The 23527-nt window shown below is 37.2% G+C and overlaps 1 protein-coding gene across 2 annotated transcripts; it reads right to left on the bottom strand.

Moving 5' to 3' along the window:
• Nucleotides 1–537: 537 nt before the first annotated feature.
• rmc1 (regulator of MON1-CCZ1) lies at nt 538–22385 on the bottom strand. 2 transcript variants are annotated; one of them, XM_058392003.1, is made up of 21 exons: nt 22170–22312; nt 21454–21557; nt 20618–20694; nt 18526–18610; nt 18334–18390; nt 18145–18231; nt 17029–17169; nt 15899–16002; nt 15633–15722; nt 12516–12621; nt 10698–10806; nt 10082–10126; nt 8615–8668; nt 8408–8536; nt 6056–6162; nt 5741–5860; nt 5488–5565; nt 3249–3353; nt 2132–2200; nt 1787–2012; nt 538–1581 (listed from the first exon to the last, which is right to left on the bottom strand). In XM_058392003.1, the coding sequence occupies exons 4-21, from the start codon at nt 18607–18609 to the stop codon at nt 1502–1504; spliced, it is 1791 nt and encodes a 596-aa protein (XP_058247986.1). In that variant the 5' UTR covers nt 18610; nt 20618–20694; nt 21454–21557; nt 22170–22312; the 3' UTR covers nt 538–1501. The 2 variants fall into 2 exon arrangements, with proteins under 2 accessions (XP_058247986.1, XP_058247976.1); XM_058391993.1 differs by lacking the exon at nt 21454–21557 and having other exon boundaries at nt 22170–22385.
• Between the last annotated feature and the right edge of the window lie 1142 nt (nt 22386–23527).

Here is a 23527-nt window from a genome sequence, read left to right as displayed (position 1 = left end):
GTACCAGGACTACATGGTGCACATAAGTCTGGCTGTCCCACATACGTTTGGGAGAGCTGCAAGTTTGTGGGGCAAGTGAAAAGCCAATCAGAATCAGAAGCCAATCAGAATAAACGAAGCACTAGGGCTCAGAGGCCACACCCTAAGCAGACATCATCACAAAGACCTTTAACAGATCAGTAGAATTGGGACTGGTTCCATCCTGTTTCAAATGTTCCACTACTACTCCAGTTACCGAAAATCTTTTTTCATGACAGTACGACATGAAAGCAAACACAAAACATTTTCATATAATATATGGAATAGTTCAAACTCAAGTGCTTGATGAAAAGGTAGGTCTTTATTATTCACCTCATATCATGGACCTGTTTAAATAATCATGCAGCATGTGCTACAAATCAATGAGAATCAAAACCATGACAGTACAATATCACTATGACAGCTCATGTACCTGACAGCTTTCCTATTCTGTGCAAATATAGATTATATATGGAATATAAATGACACACACACAAAAACATATAGAGCAACACTTGCTAACTTATGAATCTGCAATTATTTATTTTATATATTTATTTATTGCATCTCTGTTTATGCTTTGTACATTAGTTAAACATTAGAATTAATTAGTAAATGCTAACAATGTATTGTTTTCTGGTGTTTTGTTATTTACTGCTTACATAGTTATTTACACTATATGCCTTTAAAGTATGTGGACATCTGACCTCACACATATGTAGGCCTTCCCCTGTTACCACAAACTTGTAAGCGGAGACTTGTCTAGAAATTCTTTGTATACTTTAGCGTTAATATTTCCCTATACCTGGAATTAAATGCTCTAAACCGGTTTCATCTGATAACGTTGCATGAACAAAAACAAGATCCATAAAGACCTAGCTTGCAAAGGCTGATGTGGGGGAACTCAAATAGCCTAAGCCCTGACTACAACCCCATTGAACATCTTAGGGTTGACTATGCACCAGGGTCTTCTCACCTGACATCAGTACCTGACCTCACTAATACTCTTCTGGCTGAACAGACACAAATCTCCACAGCCACCTTCCACTATATAGTGGAAGGCATTCCCAGATAAGTGCAGGCTCTTGCAACAGCAAAAGGGGAGGCATGGTACATATAAGTGAATGGTCAGATAGCCACAAAATGTTTCACAGTAAGGGTGGTAGTTACCTAATAACTTCTCATTTACATAAAGCTAAACTTCATCACATTATTTGCATTGCCCAATTTGTTCAAACTGCAGTGCAGTGGCAACAAAAGCACACTATTAGACTTGATGCAAAGGAACAAAGTTACATAAAGTTTCTAATGCCAATGGAAACACATGGAAACTACTACAGAAACACATTTAACTACTCCGTAGGAATGAATGTAATACAGCTTGAATGTGAAAAAATTGAAACGTATTAAAAAGTCAGTTCAAGTCAGATTGATCATTTAAAATTGGTTCAGGAACATGGCTTGTATATCTCCATCATTTTCTTCAAACAACTGGAAGTTTCATCAGTGTTTGTTCTCCAAACACTTCTTTGAAGTAAGTGACATGTTCCTCACAGTGTTCACCTAGAAAAGAGCATTAGATCACCCAATGAAAAACATCATAAACACAAATGCTGAAGCATGCAATGGCTAAACACTACCACTTGTACTACTAGCAATAATAATAATAATAATAATAATAATAATAATGAGTGAAACTGTGAAAAAAAGGGTATTTGATGTGTGCTCATTAACAACATCTAACATAAAGCATGTCAGCCCCAGCTACCTGGATTAAAAGCAGGATTTCCACGTAACCTAAAGTTTCTTTGCTCAAAGAAACGGAAGATTGTATAGAAGAGCATTGTGTCATTAGTCTGCCGTGCAGCATCCAAAAACTTGCGTGCTGAGACGTTGTCATGGCCACCAACACTGCGGACAAATCGGAGAGCTTCGAGGACTTGCTGTTTGGACAGGAGTACTTCCACAATTTCATCATTAGCTGTGGAGAGCCTCTGTTTCACACACACATACACATACACATACACACACACCATTTTCACAATTAGTTTGAATTAATGCATTTAACATAATCTGAGCAGAATAAAAACAGACTTATGAATCTGTGGTTTACCTTGAGCATATCTAGAGAGAGCTGGTGAGCAGGAGGGTATGTGCTCTCTAAAGACAGCAACAAGCATGCCTAATCAAGAGAAAAACAATATAGTGAGCTAGCTCCTAAATGACCAAATTACTACTACTACTACTACTACTACTACTACAAGGCAGATTATAGAACATTAAATATATATCATTAATGCATTACTTCTTTTTAATTACATAACTTTTTTTATGACCTAACTTGTAAGATGTATTGTTAAACTAAAGAATGGTGTCAGTTAGAACAGTAATTGACTTTACAACACAAATAATGAAAATGTATACCATCAGCAATGTGTGACTGCACGCTGGATTTAGTATTCAGAACACTATACACTGATCAGGCATAACATTATGACCACCTGCCTAATATTGTGTTGGTCCCCCTTTTGCTGCCAACAACACAACAAACTATGATGCACTGTGTATTCTGACACCTTTCTATCAGAACCAGCATTAAATACTTCAGCAATTTGAGCAACAGTAACTCGTCTGTTGGATCAGATCACACGGACCAGTCTTCTCTCCCCACATGCATCAATGAGCCTTGGCCGTCCATGACCCTGTTGCCGGTTCACCACTGTTCCTTCCTTGGACCACTTTTGATAGATACTGACCGCTGCAGACCGGGAACACCCCACAAGAGCTGCAGTTTTGGAGATGCTCTGATCCAGTCATCACAATTTGGCCCCTTGTCAAACTCGCTCAAATCCTTACTCATGTCCATTTTTCCTGCTTCTAACATCAACTTTGAGGGCAAAATGTTCACTTGCTGCTTAATATATCCCACCCACTAACAGGTGCCATGATGAGGAGATCATCAGTGTTATTCCCTTCACCTGTCAGTGGTCATAATGTTATGCCTGATGTGTGTAAGCAAATACATACTAGTGTGGTTTTTGACAGACATTTTTGCCCTCTTCATCGCCCTCATCAAAATACCAGTGATGATTATGGTGTAATATTTTTTGGAAGTTTTCACCTTGAAGTTTTTGCCAGCTAGATTACTAAGACACTGGCTAGTCTTTCTGATCATTGAATCTCTTCTATGCATAGCTGCTATGAATAGATTTTCGTAGAACTGAACTCACCAGTGGTTTGGAGTCACTCAGCACATGATATTGGAGGAACTGGTGAAGCATGTAGAAGAGATTATGCTGCACCAGAGTTTTGATAACCAGCTCATAAAAGTAGTGCTGTGTGTGAGAAAGAAGAAAGAATGTCAATGTCTGTATGAATTTCTACCATTTATAAATGGATGCAGAACAAAGTAGAAAACAAGTAACTTTGTACATCTGCATCAACAATAACAACAAAAAGCCTATTGTGTACATACTACATATAAATTAATACTGATACAAGAATCTGATAACATGTTTATTTACTATTACTGGTTTCATATGAACATTAAATGAAAAATACGAAAAGCAGGAACTATATTTCACTACAGGTTAGAATTGTAATGGCTGCAGAATTTTGAATTGAATCTTTAGTTTTATAATGTTCAATACAAATATAATAATGCTAAAATGATGCTTCAACAGTTGTCAATGCTTATTATCTGTTTACTGCACTGATTAAAGAATAACATTAATTTAAAACCGAATCATTAATTTTTTTTCTTTATTTTGAATAAACAAACAACTGAAGAGTCCACAGAATGTCTTTTTTTTTTTTTTTTAGCAATTTGTGCTTTAGTAGCTCTTCTGTGGGATCAGACAAGACAAGCTAGCCTTTGCTCTCCACACACGTCAATATGCCTTGATGTGTGTGGTATATCAGTGCAGCACAAAAGATGCTTAGAACTACAATTGTTAAGGGTTACAGCTATCAAAAAATTATTAGGAAGTGTAGGAAGTGAGGTACTTGCTTTGAATGACTTCAGCACATCTGTGGCTACAGGACATGACTAGTTTCTCACACGTCAAGCACACGTCAGCTGCTTTACCCATTTTGCGGTGTGACAAGGAGGTACATTGTCTTGTATAAAACTGTGGGCTAATTGTGAGATCCTCAGAGGAAATGAACTGCATGTTGCTGAAGGAGGTTCTGATAAACATTTGCATGTTTATCATGTAAACATGTATCAGGCCCAACTCTTACTGCAGAAAACATCCCCTCAACCATGACAATTTCAGCATGTTATGTGGACAGAGGAGAACTGGTCCAAAGTTCACTTCTGCAGCAAGTCAACTACACTTCACAATCTTCAGTCTGTCCAGTTACGAAGCATAAGTTCATAAGTGATTGGATAAGCATAAGTGATTATAAATGATTGTGAATCAATCAGTTTCACCTGCTTTGGTATAAATGAAAGTGACAACAGGTTCACTAGAGTGGCAACAGCAAGACAACCACCAAAAATAGACTGGGTTTTGGGTACGGAGATGAACTCCTCAGAGCCATTGCCTAACTGTATGCTGGTGCAGTTGGCCCTGGGTTCCTCCTGGTGCATGGCAATGCCTGGCCTCAAGTGGCTAGAGTGTGAAGGCAGTTCCTGGATGACGACATCAGTTGGATGTCCACAGTTTTTGAGATTTTGTATGATGCTTGGATAACATTTTGGTAGCATTCTGGGGTCACCGTGTCATTTTATGAAGCCAACAAACGATATTGAAAGTGTACCAACTTTAAAGTTTTGTACAGTTCCATTTAAAGTTCATTAACTTTAAATGGAACTGTGTTCTATCATCAGTGGAGACCAAAACAGAGCTTTTTCCACAACTCTCAAGGTGGGTTTGATGTAAAAGCAAGTATAAAGTATGACATTTGGAACTGTAATTGCTATTGAAATCTAAACCACATGATAACTATGGTGGCATTGTTTTTCCTCGAAGATTGAACTGGGAATCTGACTGTCACTTTTAACTGGGTCATCCCTGCATCTTCTAGAAAGACAATGATCATACATCTAAATCTACACAAAATGATCCAGTGCCCACATAATCAAGCTTTTTCTAGGACCTGACCTGGACACCACTGAAATACTTTGGGCAGGCTGAGTACAAGAGCCCACAAATAAAGACCTTTGAACACTCAAACAATTTGATTCCTCACTTTATATTCTCCATTCTCTCATCAAGCATTATAGGAGTAGTGCTGTTGTTTGCAAAATGAGATTGCATTAATATTAATGCAGGGGAGCCGCTAGCTAGCTAGCTAGATAGCTAGCTAGATAGATAGATAGCTTCAATTAAAAACAAAACATTTCTATGTTATCGTCAAGATTAGATTAAATTAATTAAATTTAAATTAGATTAAAAGATGTGGCTAAATAACCACAGTATTTCTGAAACCGTCATTGGCACACCTGTACTGTACGTGCTGTACCTGAACAGTGATTTGGAACTGGTTGAGCGAGCGAATGTATTCCATGAGAACAGCAATGACGAACTTATGTGATACACCCTGTAAAATGAAATAAAAAGAGAAAAACACTACTGCAATTCTCGTATGTACTTAAAAAACAATACACAAGGCATGAAATAATGACAAAAATATAAATACAAAATAAATTTCATGCAATCACAAGATTCATTCTTCTTAAAGTCAGTGTCCAGAGTGCAGTGTATTTCATATTCACCTTCTTTTCTGTAAACGCAGAGAAGACGTGTGTGTACATGTCTGACTGATCAATGACTGCTTGTGTTCGAACTGGTCTTTTACAGGAGTTACTAAAGCGACTAGGTCCAGATTCCATAGCCTAGAGGAAGAAGAAACGTAAGAAAATTTCACAAACTATAAATTGCTTAGGATGATCATCACAGTGCTATCAGTGCTGCTGAGTATCAACAGAAAAAATGATATTTTTCATAAAGCCTATTTTAAATTACTTTATAGTTTATATTATTAGGTTTATCATACTTGGGAATGTGTAAAAGAAGGAAATTTGCAGTACCAAAGTGTATGCTTGCTCTGCCTCCAGGTATTCCTTATACACTTGGTTTAGCTTATCAAATACAGTGGCCACTACAGGCAAGTTTCCTTTCTCTCCACCTACAAGCACTTAAATGGATTGGAAAAAAGAGAAAACAATGTTAACTCAAATTAAATTATATTATATTCAAGAACTGTCAATAAAGGATATTCAATGCACAATCTACACACATATGTCCACATTACAAAGTATAATTCCTTCATTTACATATTACTGAGCTCCCAGCTTAAGAACTCCAACTTTTACTGAAACACGGTGGCCATTTTATATGGTAAACACAGCACATACAAACAGGGCAACTTTTACATTTTTATATGACAGACAATTTAACTACAGTATAAAACTAAACAGCTAACTGACTAAATCGTATTTAAGCTCTGCCCCCTGCTGTATGGCCTAAGCAGGTCTGCATTGGATGAGGTTCTGCTATGAGTACTACTAAAATAGCAAAACAGCTCCACAAATCTCTAAAACTGAAATCTCTGTATATGAAAAACAATGAACAAAAATGGGTTAAGGATTAGAGTTAGGCTGATGGAAAGACAAATATCTGTCAACTACAAGATGGTCCAGACAAAGACTTGGTGGCACGACACATCTTATACTTCTAAAATTATGGACTAAAATCTAGACAGAGCTTTTGAAATAGTAAAACTGACCATCTTCTTGGGACTGGAAATTTTATTTAGTTTACTCTGATATATAGCCTGTAGTACACTGGCTGGAGCTCTACTCAGGTTTGAGTCCCTATGAATTTAAGACTTGAAAGAGCTGGGTAAAGGGAGGAGAGGTGGCAAGTAATACTCTTCAAGAGTCTACACTTTGTGTCTAGGCTCAATGCCAAAAATAGCCCTGTCTCCATCTGAGCTATTATAGAAACAAACAAGAAGAGATAAGGAAAATTATTTTCTTAATTAAATTCTTTTCTCTGACAGTATGCTCATAAACAGCAAACTTGTAGACAACACTGCTCATAAAGTTCCTCTTGGTCCCCCATCTCTTTCCTGTGCAGGCTCCTATGGAGAGGGTGGGAGATGAGATGAGATGTGTTAGATGAGATGAGATGTCCTTGTTAACTGCTTTGGACTATTCCACAAAATTGAAAGGATGTTTCTGTTGTTGAAGGAAGGGAAGCTGAGGCCTTAAACGTCTCCAGCTGTGTACACAGCGACTCCAGACTGATTTTGCTCACAGGTTTGTAACGCAACAGCTCTTGAATGATGAGGTGATGCATAAACAGAAGTACAGTAAAATATGTGCTTTTTTGCCTCTTGCACTCTTCTCTGAATTCTTTCCCTTGGATTTTTGAATGTGGGTGAGGAGATGCATGCACATTCAGTCATTAGTGAGGTTTAGTACACATTTTAGACAAAAAAGCAGGTCAGTGTTCCAGTTCATCTCAAAGGTTTTCAGTGGGGTTGATGTCAGGCCCTGTGCAGGTCACTTAATTCTCTATGTGTAAAGGGCATTGTAATGCTGGGCCTGGTCTGTTAGTTCAGTGAAGGAAAATCCTAATGCTCCTGCATACTAAGACATTCTAGACCCATTGAATGCATCCAATTTTGTGGAAAGAGTTTGGGGAAGGCCCCACATGTAGGTGTGATGACCAGCTATCCACATACATTTGGTTATATAGTGCACACACACAAAAAATGCAGGTGTTTTTAGCTGGATTCCAAATTGGTGGGGTCTTGCAGTGTTGGAGAGAATCAGGAAGGTCCTACACTGAGTTGAGCTGCTTCTTCCAGCAAGTAATCACATCCCCACACAGACCCACCCAATGTGGATGACCTTGGCCAAGTATAGTGAAATCCACAAGACTGAACCTCAATGGCAGAACTGTCTATGTAGTTTAGAACTCTAAGGTTGTCTAATTGCAGGTTAGCATCTTGTAGCCTTAGTAATCTAATGTCAAAATACCAAGCCTAACCTTTTATGCCCACCAATCCACCTCAGAGGAAGAGAAGACCTCAAAATAAATTCAGGGAATTTGTTTGCTCCCTTGGGATTGAGGGATTTTGTAAAGGAGGGGCAGTCTAATCGCAGGAATGAAGGGTTCTTCTGTTTTCATCCAGTGAGACATAGGCAAGGTGGGCCTAATGCAATGGCCAGTGAGCATACATATAAAATAGATATAATAGATAACCACTTTATATCCAAAGACGAGATGAGCTTTTAACTGAAGCTACAATATAAAGTGGTTACACCTAGGTTAATAGGAATCCATTCTATGTCAATGCAAAACCAAATTCTATCAGGTGTATATAATTTAAAAAAAATACATGCATTAATAAGTCATTGTGGGTTGCGTACTCTGAGAGCATACGGACAGGATGACCATTTTGCAATCACTTCTGTGCAGCAGAAAGTCCATCAGTTTTCCTTTGTCTTGAAGGAGGTTCACAGTTGGATGGAGCTTCACATGAAGATACCAAAGATAACCTGACAAAAAATAAGAAAAGATTAAGAAAAAATAAATTTATTATATATGGATGGAAACCTGCCAGACAATTTTCTTACCTTCACTTGCACTGATTATGATATCTGGTTGAAAGACACTCCAAGATGATGAGTCTAAATGTTAAGGGAGACAGCAAAAGGATAGGAAATGCTATATAATAAACTAAATGGTCTTTTATGCTACACTGAATAGCCTTGAAATCTCACAGTAGGACAGGGATCTGCAATTCTGTGCTCATGTTACTTACTGTGATGAGTTTTTCTGTTCTCCCTGTGTCAGTGAGGTATGCTTGTTTCTTTCCACATTCCAAAGAACACGTCAGTAGGTAATCTGACAATAGTTAATTGCCCCTAGGTGTAAATGATTGTGTGTGAAGGCATGTCTGCATGGTACTCTGCAATGGACTGGCAAACCATTTAGGGTGCATTTTTGCCTCAGACCCAGTATTCTCAGGATAACTCCCTGACCAGGAGAAAGTGATCACTAAAGATGGATGAATGAATATATTGAATATTTCATAGTAAAAGACATTTTACAAGACAATAATAATTTTAAAATCTTAAAATACTATAAAGCCTGGTTCTCCCCTGAGCTTGGACCTGCAAGCCTGATGACTGGAAATGCTTACAAAGAAACCACATTAAACAAATTGGAATGAAAAAAAAATGTTGGCTGCCTGCTCACATTCCTCTTACCTCTAAAACTATGATGAAAGCATGGAAAATTATGATTATGGCCAGGCCATTCCAGCATTTTACAAGGCCAACAGAAACAAAGAATGGGGCTAGCAATCATCCGAACAGCCTCTTTCTCCAGGAAAAAAAAACTCCATTAAATATCTGCTCTCACTATATACAATATATGTCCAAAAATATGAGGACCTGACCAATCAAACCCATATGTGCTTGGTGAACATCTTATTTCAGATTTAGTTCGCTTTTGCTGTTATAATATCATCCACGCTCCTGTGAAAGCTTTCAAATAGATATTGGAATATGGGTGAAAGGAATTTGCTCATTTCAGTCCACCCCAAAGGTTTTTAGTCAGGTCATCCTCACCAGCTTTGGCAGTTCTTGTCTTTATCAGAATCACTTTGTGCACAGAGGCACTGGTATATAGGAACAGGTTCAGGTAGACTCACAAAAATATTTTTTTTTGTCTCTTTACAAGACTATTGCATTTACAGTAATTCCCCTCTATATCGCAGTTCCGGTATATCGCAGATTTTTATTTGGAACATAACTTTTTGCATGGTCCTGTTCCCTTAACATGGTTTATTCACATAAGCAATTTGCAGAAGCCTCATATCTCATGGGTAATCTGCACATGGGTACCACATGGGTAAATTGCAGAAGCCTCATATCTCCACAAAATTATTTTTGTGCATTGCCATGAATTAGTATCTTACTATTGGCAACTTCAGTCTGATATTTTCATTAAAAATGCCTTAAGCTAGGATGGTATTCTACAATTTTAGCTCCCATAAAATTAAAACATCCACAAGTCATAATTATTTAAAAGGATACAAAGCTCACACTGCACTGATGCCTGACTGGGAGTGGCCACTGGACCTGTGGAACAAGTTGATCAAATGACTTAATGCATAGGTACAATAGGACACGCATTTACACTCACCATCCACTTTATTAAAAGCACCTATATACCTGAACATTCATGCAGTTATCACATCAGCTAATCATGTGACGATGCAAAAATAATCATGCAGATACAGTTCAAGAGCTTTAGTTCACATCCACATCAAACATCAGAATGGGGGAAAACGTGAACTCAAAGACTGTAACCATGGCATGTTTGTTGGTACCAGATGAGCTGGTTTGAGTATTTCAGAAGCTGCTGATCTCTTGGGATTTTCAGCCACAACAGTCTGTAGAGTTTACACAGAATGCTGCAGAAGGTCTGCTGGCTGATATAAAGAAGGACTGGCTGCTTAGATAGTTGCATGAATGTGCAATTATACAAGTGTTCCTAATAAAGTAAAATAAAGTGGACGACGAGTGTATACAGAATATGTGAAGAGACAAATTATAAAGATAAAAATCTGAAATAATGCAATTTAAAAAGAAATCATGTTAACAAGTTAAACAGAGCAAGGTTTAAAATGTTCTGGCTCTGTGAAAGCACCTGTGACAGAGATCTTGTAGGGGTGGATGGACTGTGCAGGCAGTACAGGTTGGTGAATATTCACAGCACCATCTGGCTCTTTTAACTTGATATCAAAGATAAGAGAAGTCTGTAAAAAATAAGGAGAGGGGTTATTTTTAACAGCTTATTAGCACAACATAGATGTTTAATGCTGCAGTGAAATAGAGGTCACAGCCTGAATACATTTCTACAACTTGGTGTAGCCTCAGTTTAGGGGTGATGTAAAATTAACATGGAAACATCAGAAATAAACAATGCCTGACATTTAAATTAAATTAGTAATACTGTGTATAGAATAAAATATTTACTTTATATTAATCAACAGAGAGACATATTAGCTTGTAACAAATGCAACATTGACTGTACAGATCATTTGAAAAGAAAAATATATATGACTTTTCACCTTACAAGGTATGTCAAATTCAACATCAGTCTTGGTAAAGGAAAGCAGTCTTGAGCGCAACATACTATTTCACAAAAGTCAATTCATATGTGTCAGTAAGTACCAAATTTTGGACATAGCCACAACACACATATGGGTCATTCCATTATGATGAACATGATCTTGAAAACATTTAGTATATAATGTCTGGGACAAAAGACTGATAAATTTCAAATATATATTAATTTTTAAAATGAAATGCATAGACAATAATGATGTTAAGAATTTTTTTCTTCACCTTTTGGTTGTAATTGCAATGATCTTATAAAGCTGAGCTTATAAAGTCTGTGATGTCTGAGTGTATGTCCCAGATAGTCCAGCTCAAAACAAGGCTGTATCAGACTGAAATTTATGACTCCACCAAGTGGTGATTTTTATTAGCAAAAAATCTTTAGAAATAATGTTTGTTGGATTTTCATGAAATTATCCATGTAGACAAATAATTAGACTTTAACATTTAAACATGGTCATGTTCACAGCAGGATCAAATGTCTGAAATGGTCTTTCGAACATTCCTTCCAATTTGAAGTAAAATGTTTGAAGAAGTCCAAGATGGCGGTGCATGTACAACACTTGGCTCTGTGTCTCTTACAGAGTTTGTGATTTAGTAGTTATTACTCTACTGAATACAGGTTTACCCAGAGGAGCCTTGTGCATATTACCTTGAGCTCAAAATGGGTGAACTGTGGCTTCACATAACATTGCATAATGGATTGTGGAAAGCAACATAATGATTTTTAAGGAAAACATAACTTAACAACAGGATTCTCAGCAGCAACATTAACCTATTGAAGGTCACGGTGTATTCAGGGCAACACTCCTGTGTTGTTTTTAAGTGTTAATGTATGCGTAAAGTCATTGTCATGTTGGAAGGTGAACCTTTTGTCCAGTCTGAGGTCCTAAACACAGTGGAACAGGTTTTTATTGAGGATATCTCTGTATTTTGCTCCATTCAGCTTTCCCTCAACCCTGACCAGTCTCTTCTGAAAAACAGCCACTCTGCCATAAAGCCCAGATTGCGGAGGACTGCAGTGATCGTTGTCCTTCCGGAACTTGTCTATTCTCCACACAGGATCTCTGGAGCTCTGTCAGAGTGACCATCGGGTTCTCTTACTAAGGTCCTTCACCCGAAAAACAAGCTATATCTTTTGAAGTATCACTATCTGATCAGCCGTAGGAGATGATTCTTAGTTTCAAATATCCGTCTAAATACATCTGACATCATCTGAATACAACTTTTTAGAATTTATTTGAATTGACATGGAATAACCCATATGGAAATGTTTTTTCAAGATGTGCATGCCTGTTGCATCTCTACACGAAGCCTAGTTGCAGTATGATAAAGTCAAACTTACCCGTGAGCTCTGATGATGCACTACCACCAGATTATCCACAACATTCAGAGCAAATTTGCCTGAAGTGTTCAACTTCAGCACATGTACCTTTTTACAGGATCCTTCTCTGTTGAACATGTAAAATTGGTTAAACAGGCAAATGTTTGGCATTAAAATGACACAGTACTGCATATACACAGTACTGTGGTGTTCACAGAAGCAATATTTCACTTATTGCTTATACTTATTACTTATTGCAAAGAAACACCAATCCATAAAATCTATTTCCAATATTTGATATATACAGTTGAAACCAGATATTTATATACACTTCAGAAAAAAAACACAAACTTTTTTTTCCTTTACTGTCAAACATTAAATCAGAGTAAACTTTTTCTGTTTTAGATCAATAAATATTAACATATTTTTTGCATTTGTTAAATGTCAGAATCGAGCAAGGGAGAATTTTATGGAATTTTTTTTTATTACTTTCATCAGTCAAAAATTTACATACACTTCCTTAGTATTTGGTAGAATTGCCCCAAAACTGTTTCACTTGGGCCAAACGTTTCGGGTATCCTTCCACAAGCTTTCTACAATAGTCTGCTGGAATTTTGGCCCACTCCTCTTGACAGAACTGGTGTAACTGGGTCAGGTTTGTAGGCCTTCTTGCTCGCACTCGCCTTTTCAGTGCCGCCCACAAATTTTCTATGGGATTGAGATCAGGGCTTTGTGATGGCCACTCCAATACCCTGACTTTGTTGACCTTAAGCCACTTTGTAACTAATTTGGAGGTATGCTTGGGGTCATTGTCCATTTGGAAGACCCATTTGCGCCCAAGCTTTAACTTCCTGGCTGATGTCTTCAGATGTTGCTTCAGTATCCACATAATTTTCTTTTCTCATGATGCCATCTATTTTGTGAAGTGCACCAGTCCCTTCTGCAGCAAAGCAGCCCCACAACGCTATACTACCACCCCCATACTTCACAGTTGGGACGGTGTTCTGAGGCTTCAAAGCTTTGCCCTTTTTCCTCCAAAGATACCGTTTATCATTATGGCCAAACAGTTCAATTTTTGTTTCGTCAGACCACAGGACATGTCTCCAGAAATTAAGATTTTTGTCCCCATGTGCAGTTGAAAACTGTAGTCTGGCTTTTTAATGGTGGTTTTGAAGTAATGGCTTTCTCCTCCCAGAGTAACCTTTCAGCTCATGGTGGTAGAGGACTCGTTTTACTGTGGATAATGACACTGTCTTACCAGTTTCAGCCAGCATCTTCACAAGGTCTTTTGCTGTTGTCCTGGGGTTGATTCGCACATTTTGCACCAAAAAACGTTCCTCTCTAGGACTCAGAATCCGTCTCCTTCCTGAGCGGTATGATGGTTGTACATTCCCATGTTTTTTATACTTGCGTATTATTGTCTGAACGGATGAACGTGGGACCTTCAGGCATCTGGAAATTGCACCTAAGGACAAGCCACACTTGTGGAGGCCCACAATTCCTTTCCTGATGTCTTGGTTGATTTCTCTTGATTTTCCCATGATGCCAAAGAAAGAGGCTCTGTGTTTGAGGTGCTTTATATGCATCCACGGGTGTGCCACCAATTAACTCAAATGGAATCAAATAACCTATCAGAAGCTTCTTAAGCTCAAAATGGAAACATTTGGAGTTTTCTTTTTGTTTAAAGACACAATAAACTTAGTGTATGTATACTTCTGACTTTGATGAAAGTGATAAAAAAAAATACATAAAAATTCTCCCTCGCTCAATTCTGACATTTAACAAATGCAAAAAAATATGTTAATATTTATTGATCTAAAACAGAAAAAGTTTACTGTGATTTAATGTTTGACAGTAAAGAAAAAAAAAGTTAGATATCTGGCTCACTAGCAGTATTGCTAATCAATTATTTTGATTGCACTGTATTGATTCTTCAATAGAATTAATCAGCAAGTCAGTGACACCTGTTCTTAACCTTTAGCAATGGAATGGTACCATGAATCATACCAGCATATTCATATCATCCCTGCCTATTCTTAGACAAAACCTTTTTCCATCTTTCACAAGTCTTCAAAATTCTTCAGCCTGACTTTCCAATTCAACTGACTGAAATGGGCTCATGTAATCAGTTCCTAAAAGACAAGAAATTTCACACTGAGGTCATTTTGTTTAAATAAAGAGGCAGGTGTCCCAAATGTTTGTATACTACTTGTTAAGCAATCTGTTTAAGAGACAGCCTTCTGATCAATTGATGCTATATCTCTCCCGGATGTTCCTGTAGACATGGCATCCTTTGTCCAATGAAATGTTGTCACCAAGCTACAAATAAGGCTCTGCTGATGGATATCAAGCTGTCTCGAGTCCAAAATCAATGATTTCAGCCAGATCGACAAGTCTTTCACATCCCAGTTTATGAATTACCATGTCCTTAAATAGCCTAATACAATACACAGATTTATTATTTTTAACATTTAATACACTGCTACAATTTTTTAAATATGTTTTGTTTTATACATATATTATTTAGAGAACGAACCTTAAAAAAGTATTGGAACTGGAAATGTATGTGTACAACTGTTAAGCGGTTTGATGTGTTCTTTTCTGTCATCTATCGGCATTTAAATGCACAAAACAGCCTAAAGATAGCATAGCCCTTAAGCTGTTTTTGTCATTTAAATATGGTCAACTAGTCAACCACTTCTTTTGAATTACCTTTTTTTTAATATAACATGCTTGCTATCAGATTGGAAATGTTTGGCTTTTTTGTAACAGTTAAATTTGTTTTTGTCTTTAAATTCTCCTGCAAATCTTTAGCCCATATCCAACATTTACCAGGAAAGATCTTCGTTCTGGTTGCTCTTTAAGATCAATGTTGATTCCTTCACACTGCCTAGCAAGTATGATATTTTTAAAATTAAAAATCAAGTTTTATTACATAGTGTGTACAAAACACCCTACAATGACTAAACACAACTAATCTCGAGGGCAGCATTCAGCAACTTGCTAAAACATGACTTGTGAATAAAGATCCTGGTTAGAAAATCACAGCCAACCAGAACACAGTGTGTTTGAATGAGGTGTTTTGAAATATAGCATAAAAACATGCAAAACAACTTAATTCAGACAAATTCAGCTTACCTGACTAACTGATACAAAACTACTTCTGCTCCTGAGCTGTTGGTAGTTCGTGTATGGTGTTTAAGATACATTACATAGAGCTGACCATAACTACAAGAGAAAATAGAGAGGGAAAGAAAAAGAAAAGAAATGGTGAGAATACCATTCATATTCCTGTGAAAACCAACATACATTAGTTGAGCATTAGAGCATAAGACAAGCACATTCAAAATGATCAAAACAGAACCACACAAAATACTCTACAAGTATAACACCATCATACTCACATGGTGGCAACTGCAATATCACGTTCTGAAAGGACAATTTTAGCTGGTTTGGGGGCCACTGGCAGCTCAATCTCAAGCTTTGGCATTTTCGACATTGTCCCATTCTAAAGCAAATCATTAAAAAAAGAAAACCATACAATTATGTAAAACAATTCATGACATTGATGCAAATTATATGGTGTCCTAAACAGAACCCAGGTTCAATAATTTCATCAACATTCATCTGTGGTGCCTTTGTGCCAGACACCTCAGCACACCCTCTAGGGGAGTCCTGTCCTCGATTAGAGGTGTTTTGGCAGCACAAGGGGGACCTATGTAATATTATTGGACTTGTACAGATCAGTCAGAGTAGTGCTGGCTCTATAGAGCATTTAAAGATGATGCCATGGCAAACTAAACCAATTTATAAGTCAGATTTCATCCACCAAAAATTATACTACTCTCTAAATATCTGTTCCCTCATAAGCATAATCTGTGCCAAATCCTCCACTGGCTGAGCCATTTGCTTCAATCCACAAAGCAGACCATCCTCCTTTTTATACAACAGCATTACTGCATTTGAATCTTACTGACCTTCTTTGCCTTAACTTATGGTAATATTTTTCATATTCAATATTCTTCCACAGGATATGAAATTTGAAAGAAGCTAATGACATGTGCTCCATATATAAAACTGAAGTAATAAATGCAAATTAGTTAATAATCTTGCTTTGTGTAAATTAACATACACTAAGGGTCACCGAGTTGGATACAAAAGCTTTTCTAGAATTACAATTATTCATAAATACCAATTTTTTATGTTTAAATACTCTTGCAAATGATTTCCAAAATTATTCAGTGGACATCCAGGTTGATGAAACAAGAGCCAATAATAATGAACTCCAATTCTTCAGATCATAACAATTATTAGAACAAGTAATAACTGGAAAACTCATTTTCTTAACATGTTAGGTTTAAATTTGTATGTATTGTCTAACAATGTAAAGATGTAAAAAGGTACACATTTAATGAGACATTATTGAACTTGAAATTGAGCTTCTTACTGAAATCTTGTAAATAAAAAAAAAAGAAATCAAACTTAATAAATTTCATGGAACTCTCCTATCACAAACAAAGTATACATTACTCACTTTAAAAGCAAAGGGCTGCAGAACATTGCCTTGCACAGTGGTGGACAGTACGAGGACTGCAGTCTCGGGGCAGTATATATACCAGTTCACATTAATGCTCTGGCTCTTCAAAATCTTCAGGGTTCGTTTTTCAGGCAGCACCTTAACAGGTAAAGCAAATAAAACAAATTCTCTCTTATCAAAATAAACGCAGCATTGCAAAATTAGGATAGCTAAAATGAGTTAAATTAGATAAAGACAATTTTAACATACAGTCATGTGAAAACATTAGGACACCACATTGAATATTCAGTCCTTTATTAAGAAATATCAACATGTCAGTTTCTGATCTTGTTTTAATTTGCACCTGTAGATGAAAGTGAAGTAATTGCATGTAAACAACAAAATATCACTTTGTTTTCACTTATTAAACAAAACAAATCTACAAAAATGAGTATTTCACCTGAGGAAAAAGTTAGGACACCCCATGCCCTAATAGCTAGTGTTTCCCCCATTGGCTGAAATAACCTCAGTGAGATGTTTCTTGTAGCCATCTACCAGTTTCTGACATCGACTGGAAGAAAATTTCCCCCACTCCTCAATGCAGAATTCTTTCAGCTGTGTGATGTTTGGGGGTTTATTGCATGCACAGTCCATTTCTAATCACCCCACAGGATCTCAATAGGATTTAGATCTGGGCTTTGACTTGGCCATTCATGAATTCTCAATTTTTTACTTTTCAGCCAGTCCTTGGTGGATTTCCTGGTATGTTTTGGGTCATTGTAATGTTGGAAGGTTCAGTTCCACTTTAGCGTCATTTTTGTGACAGATGGCCTTACATGTTCCTCAAGCACCTTCTGATACAATGTAGAATTCATAATGGATTCTATGATGGTGAGCTGGCCAGGTCCTGCTGCAGCAAAGCATCCCCAAAACATAGGTGCTTTGGATGTTTTAAAATTACATTTTACAGATCATTTAAAAAAAGACTTTGGTTTTATGTGTTTAGTGATATTACTTGAATCTTTCAATATTGTTAAAATGAAGATCAAATGTCTTTCATGGGGTGTCCTCATTTTTTTACATGACTGTATTTGTTGCTCCAACTCAGTAAATCTAACTGTAATGCAACTGTACCTGGTAAAATTCTATCCCCTGGTCAGTGATGAAAACTATTTCATTCCAGCTGGTCCAACAAAAGCCCAGAACACTAGAATTCTTGGTCTATTGGTGTGAACAAATAAATTAACAGACAGTAATTTGTTAGTAAGTTCATTTGTTGCCACAAAACTCAGCTTGCTATAATCGTGCTGCCTTTGAACATACCTTGCATTCATGGGAGAATTCCATATGGGGCAAATCAGGAATGAAGTTTATAAAATCCTGAAAAACAATGTATGGTCATTAGAGGTCAAGGAAAAACAAATCTTCAATATTGACAGCAGATTATTTCTGTGGAAGTAGCTCAGCAAGGATTAAAATCTATCTGAGCACAGAAATAATCTTAATAATACATACCACTGTTTTTGGTGTTCGCTGAACAGCTAAGATTTTGTTCCCCAATGAAAACTTTATACATTTTACCTCTCCTTTGTCATCCATTCTGTGAAGTAAAAGGAAATAGAGAAAATTTAGCTCAAGAAATGCCTGTTTATTACATGCTAGATGACAACTTGCATCTCTCAGACATTTCCACATGTATGTATCCTAACAGCTTTATGACAGATTCTGGCAAAAACATTACATGTCTCTTTGGCACTCCTTTAGAGATAAAAAAAACAAAACACTAGTATTAATAGTAATATTAATTAAAAGTATATAATATTTAAAACACAAATTTGTGTCAGCACAAATAAACATGGTCAGTTTAAATAACTCAGATTTAGAAAGTTAAATTTTATTGGTCACATATACAATCATACACGATATGACATGCAGTAAAAAAAATTTGACTGTTTTATAAAAAAAAAATCATACCTAACTACATAATTAGGTTATCTTTCATATTACATGTACATTACATATAATAATAATAATCAAACTAAAAATAATAATATCAATAAATTTCATATTATGATATTTAGATTTACTGACATGCATTTTAAGCAAAAAATAAACACCTGTGTTATACAAAGATAATGCATGCTGAGGAGGTGTGATGTGGCACATCCTGCATTCTGAAGCACTTTTCATATGTTTACAGAAAAGACTTTCTACTTGCAGGAGATTTACAGTTGCAGATTTGAAGTACATTAGCGATGTATGCCAATCAGCTGTAATGAAAACCACCTGCTTAACATTGTGCTGACAAAACAGCTCTGACATGTCAAAGCAAGAACTCCTCAAAACACCTGAAGGTGTACTGTGGTTTCTGGTACCAAGACATTAGCCCTGCTTTTATGTATCTGAATTGTTTGTTTGGCACATCCCACAGATGCTTTATCAGATTGAGATATAGAAATTAGTAAGCCAAATCAACACCTTGAACTCTTTATTGTCATTTACAGGACATTTTTGCACTGGGGCAGGGCGCATTATCCTTCTGAAAGAGGCCACTGCCATTGTTAAGCTAAGTTGCCTTTATTTGTCACCTATCCATTACTGCACATATCCCATCCTTGGGGGTTTAGGGTCAGAGCACAGGGTCAGCCATGATACAGTGCCACTGGAGCAGAGAGGGTTAAGGGCCTTGCTCAAGGCCCCCAAAGTGCCAGATTGGCGGTGCTGGGGCTTGATCCCTGATCTTCCGGTCAACGACCCAGAGCCTTAACCACTTGAGCTACCACCGCCCCATTGGGGAAAACTGGTGTCACAAAGGGGTGTACTTGGTCTACAACAATGTTGAGGTAGGTGATATGCCACAGATGCCATTCTAATGAGCTAATCAATTTTATTCCTGTCACCTGTCAGTGGTTTTAAAGTTATAGCTGATTGTTGAATAACTATTACTCTGGCAGTAGTGATCTTAAAAATGACTATGTTCTTCTTGCAAGCCTCCAAGCCAATATACTATACTCCATACTCTATATATTTCAAGCCTAGAGACAGAATTAAAAATATCCTTAAGGAATAAAGAATGAAGTTACTCTTCAAAATAACATTTTCTATGAAGAGCCCCTAACTACACACTTTCTTAAGCATAAAAAACACTACCAGAAGAAACTGAATGTCAATTACAAATAACGATATGCATGAAGGAATGCTTAACAAACTGTATGATGTTTTTTTGTAGTAGGAAGGCTGGTTTTTAAATCGAGATCACCTGACACAAAACTCATTAGACAGCTACAAATATGGTAGTGGCAATGGCAAAACAAACAAAAACACTAATTCCCCTCCCCAAAAAACTCCCTCTGTAGCTCCATTTTCTGCAGGTGGCCAAGTTGATGTGCAAGAAGAACATAGTCATTTTTAATTTTCTATAATTACAGGTAAAACATTAGAGAATCTTCATGGTATAATCTGACAGGGAGAACTAGCCATCTCATATTGTAACTCTGTATTACTTTTTTTGTGTGTACTCATGAGCACATAAGTTTTCTACTCATGTTGTCTACTGAGTGAAAGATAAACATTTCCCTATAAAAAACTGAGACTCAAGCTTCCTCACCTGAAAGCGATCGAGTTCTTGTCCTCTGGGCCCTTGACCACAACCCCAGTGGCACCACCAGATCGCACAGCAAAAACCTAGCACAGCAAAAATTTCAGAAATTCATGTGGACTCAATGAATTGCACCAATTTTAATGTCTTTTACAGAATGTAATCACACACTTGTACTTTTATCAGTTTCTTGTGTTTCTGTTTATTTGTTGTTCTTTACAGTTATATTGGAAATGCTATAAGCGCAACAGAAAAACTTTTGCCCAATTTCAGGGGGGGGGTATACTCTACCTCCCTTTAGCAATCAAGTGGCACTAGCCAATCACAGAAGACTATGAGCTCCTGTATACATAAGGGACACATAGTACTTTTCTCTGAATGTTGTTAACCAAATCCCCCCCCCACACACACACACACACCCAATCTTCACCACCTTAGTGGCAATAGTGGGCAACCTGGTGGACCTTTACCCATCTCGTACTCTTCACCCTCCTGGCAGAAGGTTCCACCAGCGCGCACACACACAGATTTTGTATAATTTTCATAGGAATTCATAGCATTTCTTTAAATTATTTATTTTACTATTTATTTCTTATTTTTCTAATCTATTGCTATGCTCTTCATTGTATTATATTCCAGTGCACTGTTGTTGAGACCCAGTTTCATTGTACTCCTTATGTGCAATGACAATAAAGTGTATTCTTTTCTTTTCTTTTCTATTCTAATCTATTCTATTCAAAAAGACTACACAATAATTTCAGATTAGGCGGTCAGATTGCTCTAAAACCCGCTGCCTCACAACTAGCCAAACAAATAACCCAGTATGATTCACAAACATTGCACACCTCCAAATAAAAAAAAAGCTACATCAGTCACATTGCGCTCGTCTCAGGCTGTTGTATATCAGCGTGTGAAGTAGTCTTGCCCACTGTTGTGTTACACCATGGTCCTAGAGAAACATCATTTAGCTCCAGGTCTTATAGAGAAATGGGAATAAAAAACACCTGACTCACCTGTCTAAATGAGAGAGAAAATCAGGGATAGGAGAGGAAAAAATTCATATATGATTAACAGTAATGGGCATAGAAAGTCCCCAGCACCCCATTCCCATTCTCTCCCTCCGTCTACCTGAGGAAATGCAGACTCTGTCAGTTTCTCTGGACCTGCCTGACCAATCCAGATGCTCTACATCTGTTTAGAGCTTCTCTCACCTTTGCATTACTCGCTGCTGCTAAAGACTACTACATGGAAATCCTGGAGATTGCTGTGACCCTGCTGTGGATGATGACATATAACTTAATATTACTGAGGATCATTTCACCTGAAGAGCCTAAAGATACACTTTTATTATTTAGTGCACAACTTTACTACCTTTACACAAACACACACAAGGATGCTGACCTGTGTTCGTTAAATCATAATACTCGTGGAAATGAGCTGCCTTTAGGAGAGCTGTAACTCTTTTGGTAGACCTTTTTAAAACTAGCCAGTAGGGAACACTCCATGTTCATTTTGACAGCAGTGAATTAGCGAGCTAGCCGTGTGGTGTTAAATCACATACCTGTTTATTAGCTTCATCGAAAAACACGTTGTTGACACTCGATGCACTTTCAAACTGGACAGGGTTTTCGCTTAACTCTAAATAATAACCCTCACTCATGGCTCACAATACCTTACAAGTTTCCTATAGCATAAAGTGTTCCAAGTTATTTGGGTGCCTTCCGACACAGAGAGCACGAACTACCACCGTCACATGACCACATCACGTGAACGACACCTTTTCCGGCTCTGTCGGTCCCTTTTTCATCGCGCATGCGTACATTTCATGTTTTGAACGTAGTCTCAGCCTCATACGTCATGCCAGGAACGGCTATGGAGCACAAACCTCAGCAGTTTCGAAGTCGTCATCTGATTGGTTGGATTCTACTGGATTTCCGGGAGATTTCCGGGATTTTCTCTGCAGTACATGTGGACGCACAGGACTGAAACTCCTTAGGAACACTACAAATGTTGTTCTATACACGAGAGGGGGAATAGTAACATAATATAGACAGCTGTTCTAAACAGATTACTGCAAGTATATGTTAAAATAATTGGGGTTAAATTTTGAAATAATCTTTAAAATATTCCTAATCTGTTTATATAGCAACATTCCCTGAGGTCTATTCTCTCATGCCCCTAAAGGGTAAAGTTTCACTGCCTTCTTGAAACTAAAACCTAACAGGGTGGTGATCACAGTAGTTTGTGTCCTCTTCAAGTACAGAGGATGACCGCTACAGGAAGCATCAACATTTCTTCAGTCACACTTCCTCATGAATATTAACGTGAATATTCCATTGCCATTTCGGAAATCTGCTTACCGCACAGTAAATTACCTTTACAGCATTAATTACCTTTTCAAATTGGATTCTTCTAAGATATTAATGTGTTAAAGCACAAGAAATATTATGAACAACCCAACTCAGTGTATAATAAATGGAATAGACATTTCTTTCATCTCAACCACTATTTATTTATATATATTTTTTTGCAGATGTTCAACAAACAGTGACACTTAGAAATGACCATGCCCCCCCCCCTTATTATAGAAAGAACTTTCTTTCTATAATAAGAACCTACCTTACCATGTTGTGAACTACTCCCTTCATAGACCAGTGAAAACTGGTTCTAACCAGAACAGAAAAAGGTGTGGGAAGCCCTGGTGCAAAACTGAAAAATTTCCAAGTGATCCAAAACCTTTGAATGGTTGTGTGGATTGATATATTAGTATGGGATTAATAGAAACCTTTTTAAGTATATCAACTCTGTTAGGAGTAGCATCAACTATCATGACCAATTCTCTATTAGTAACTTGAAATTGTATTGATTCAAACCTACTACATATAAATTATATATGGTCTTTTGAGTAAACAGCTAAAA

The sequence above is a fragment of the Hemibagrus wyckioides genome, linkage group LG01, assembly GCF_019097595.1.
Source record: "Hemibagrus wyckioides isolate EC202008001 linkage group LG01, SWU_Hwy_1.0, whole genome shotgun sequence".
In the NCBI taxonomy this organism is placed as follows: domain Eukaryota; kingdom Metazoa; phylum Chordata; class Actinopteri; order Siluriformes; family Bagridae; genus Hemibagrus; species Hemibagrus wyckioides.
This window is presented reverse-complemented; position numbering and strand designations above follow the sequence as displayed.

Excerpts from the sequence above, each read along its gene's own strand:
- rmc1 (XM_058391993.1), bottom strand. The coding sequence starts at position 22,268 with ATGAGTGAGGGTTATTATTTAGAGTTAAGCGAAAACCCTGTCCAGTTT. Across the intron at positions 10,127-10,697 it reads CTACAAGATCTCTGTCACAG|GTCCAGTGGCCACTCCCAGT; the intron begins GTGCTTTCACAG and ends CTTGTTCCACAG. Across the intron at positions 2,013-2,131 it reads TCTCTCTAGATATGCTCAAG|AGGCTCTCCACAGCTAATGA; the intron begins GTAAACCACAGA and ends TGTGTGAAACAG.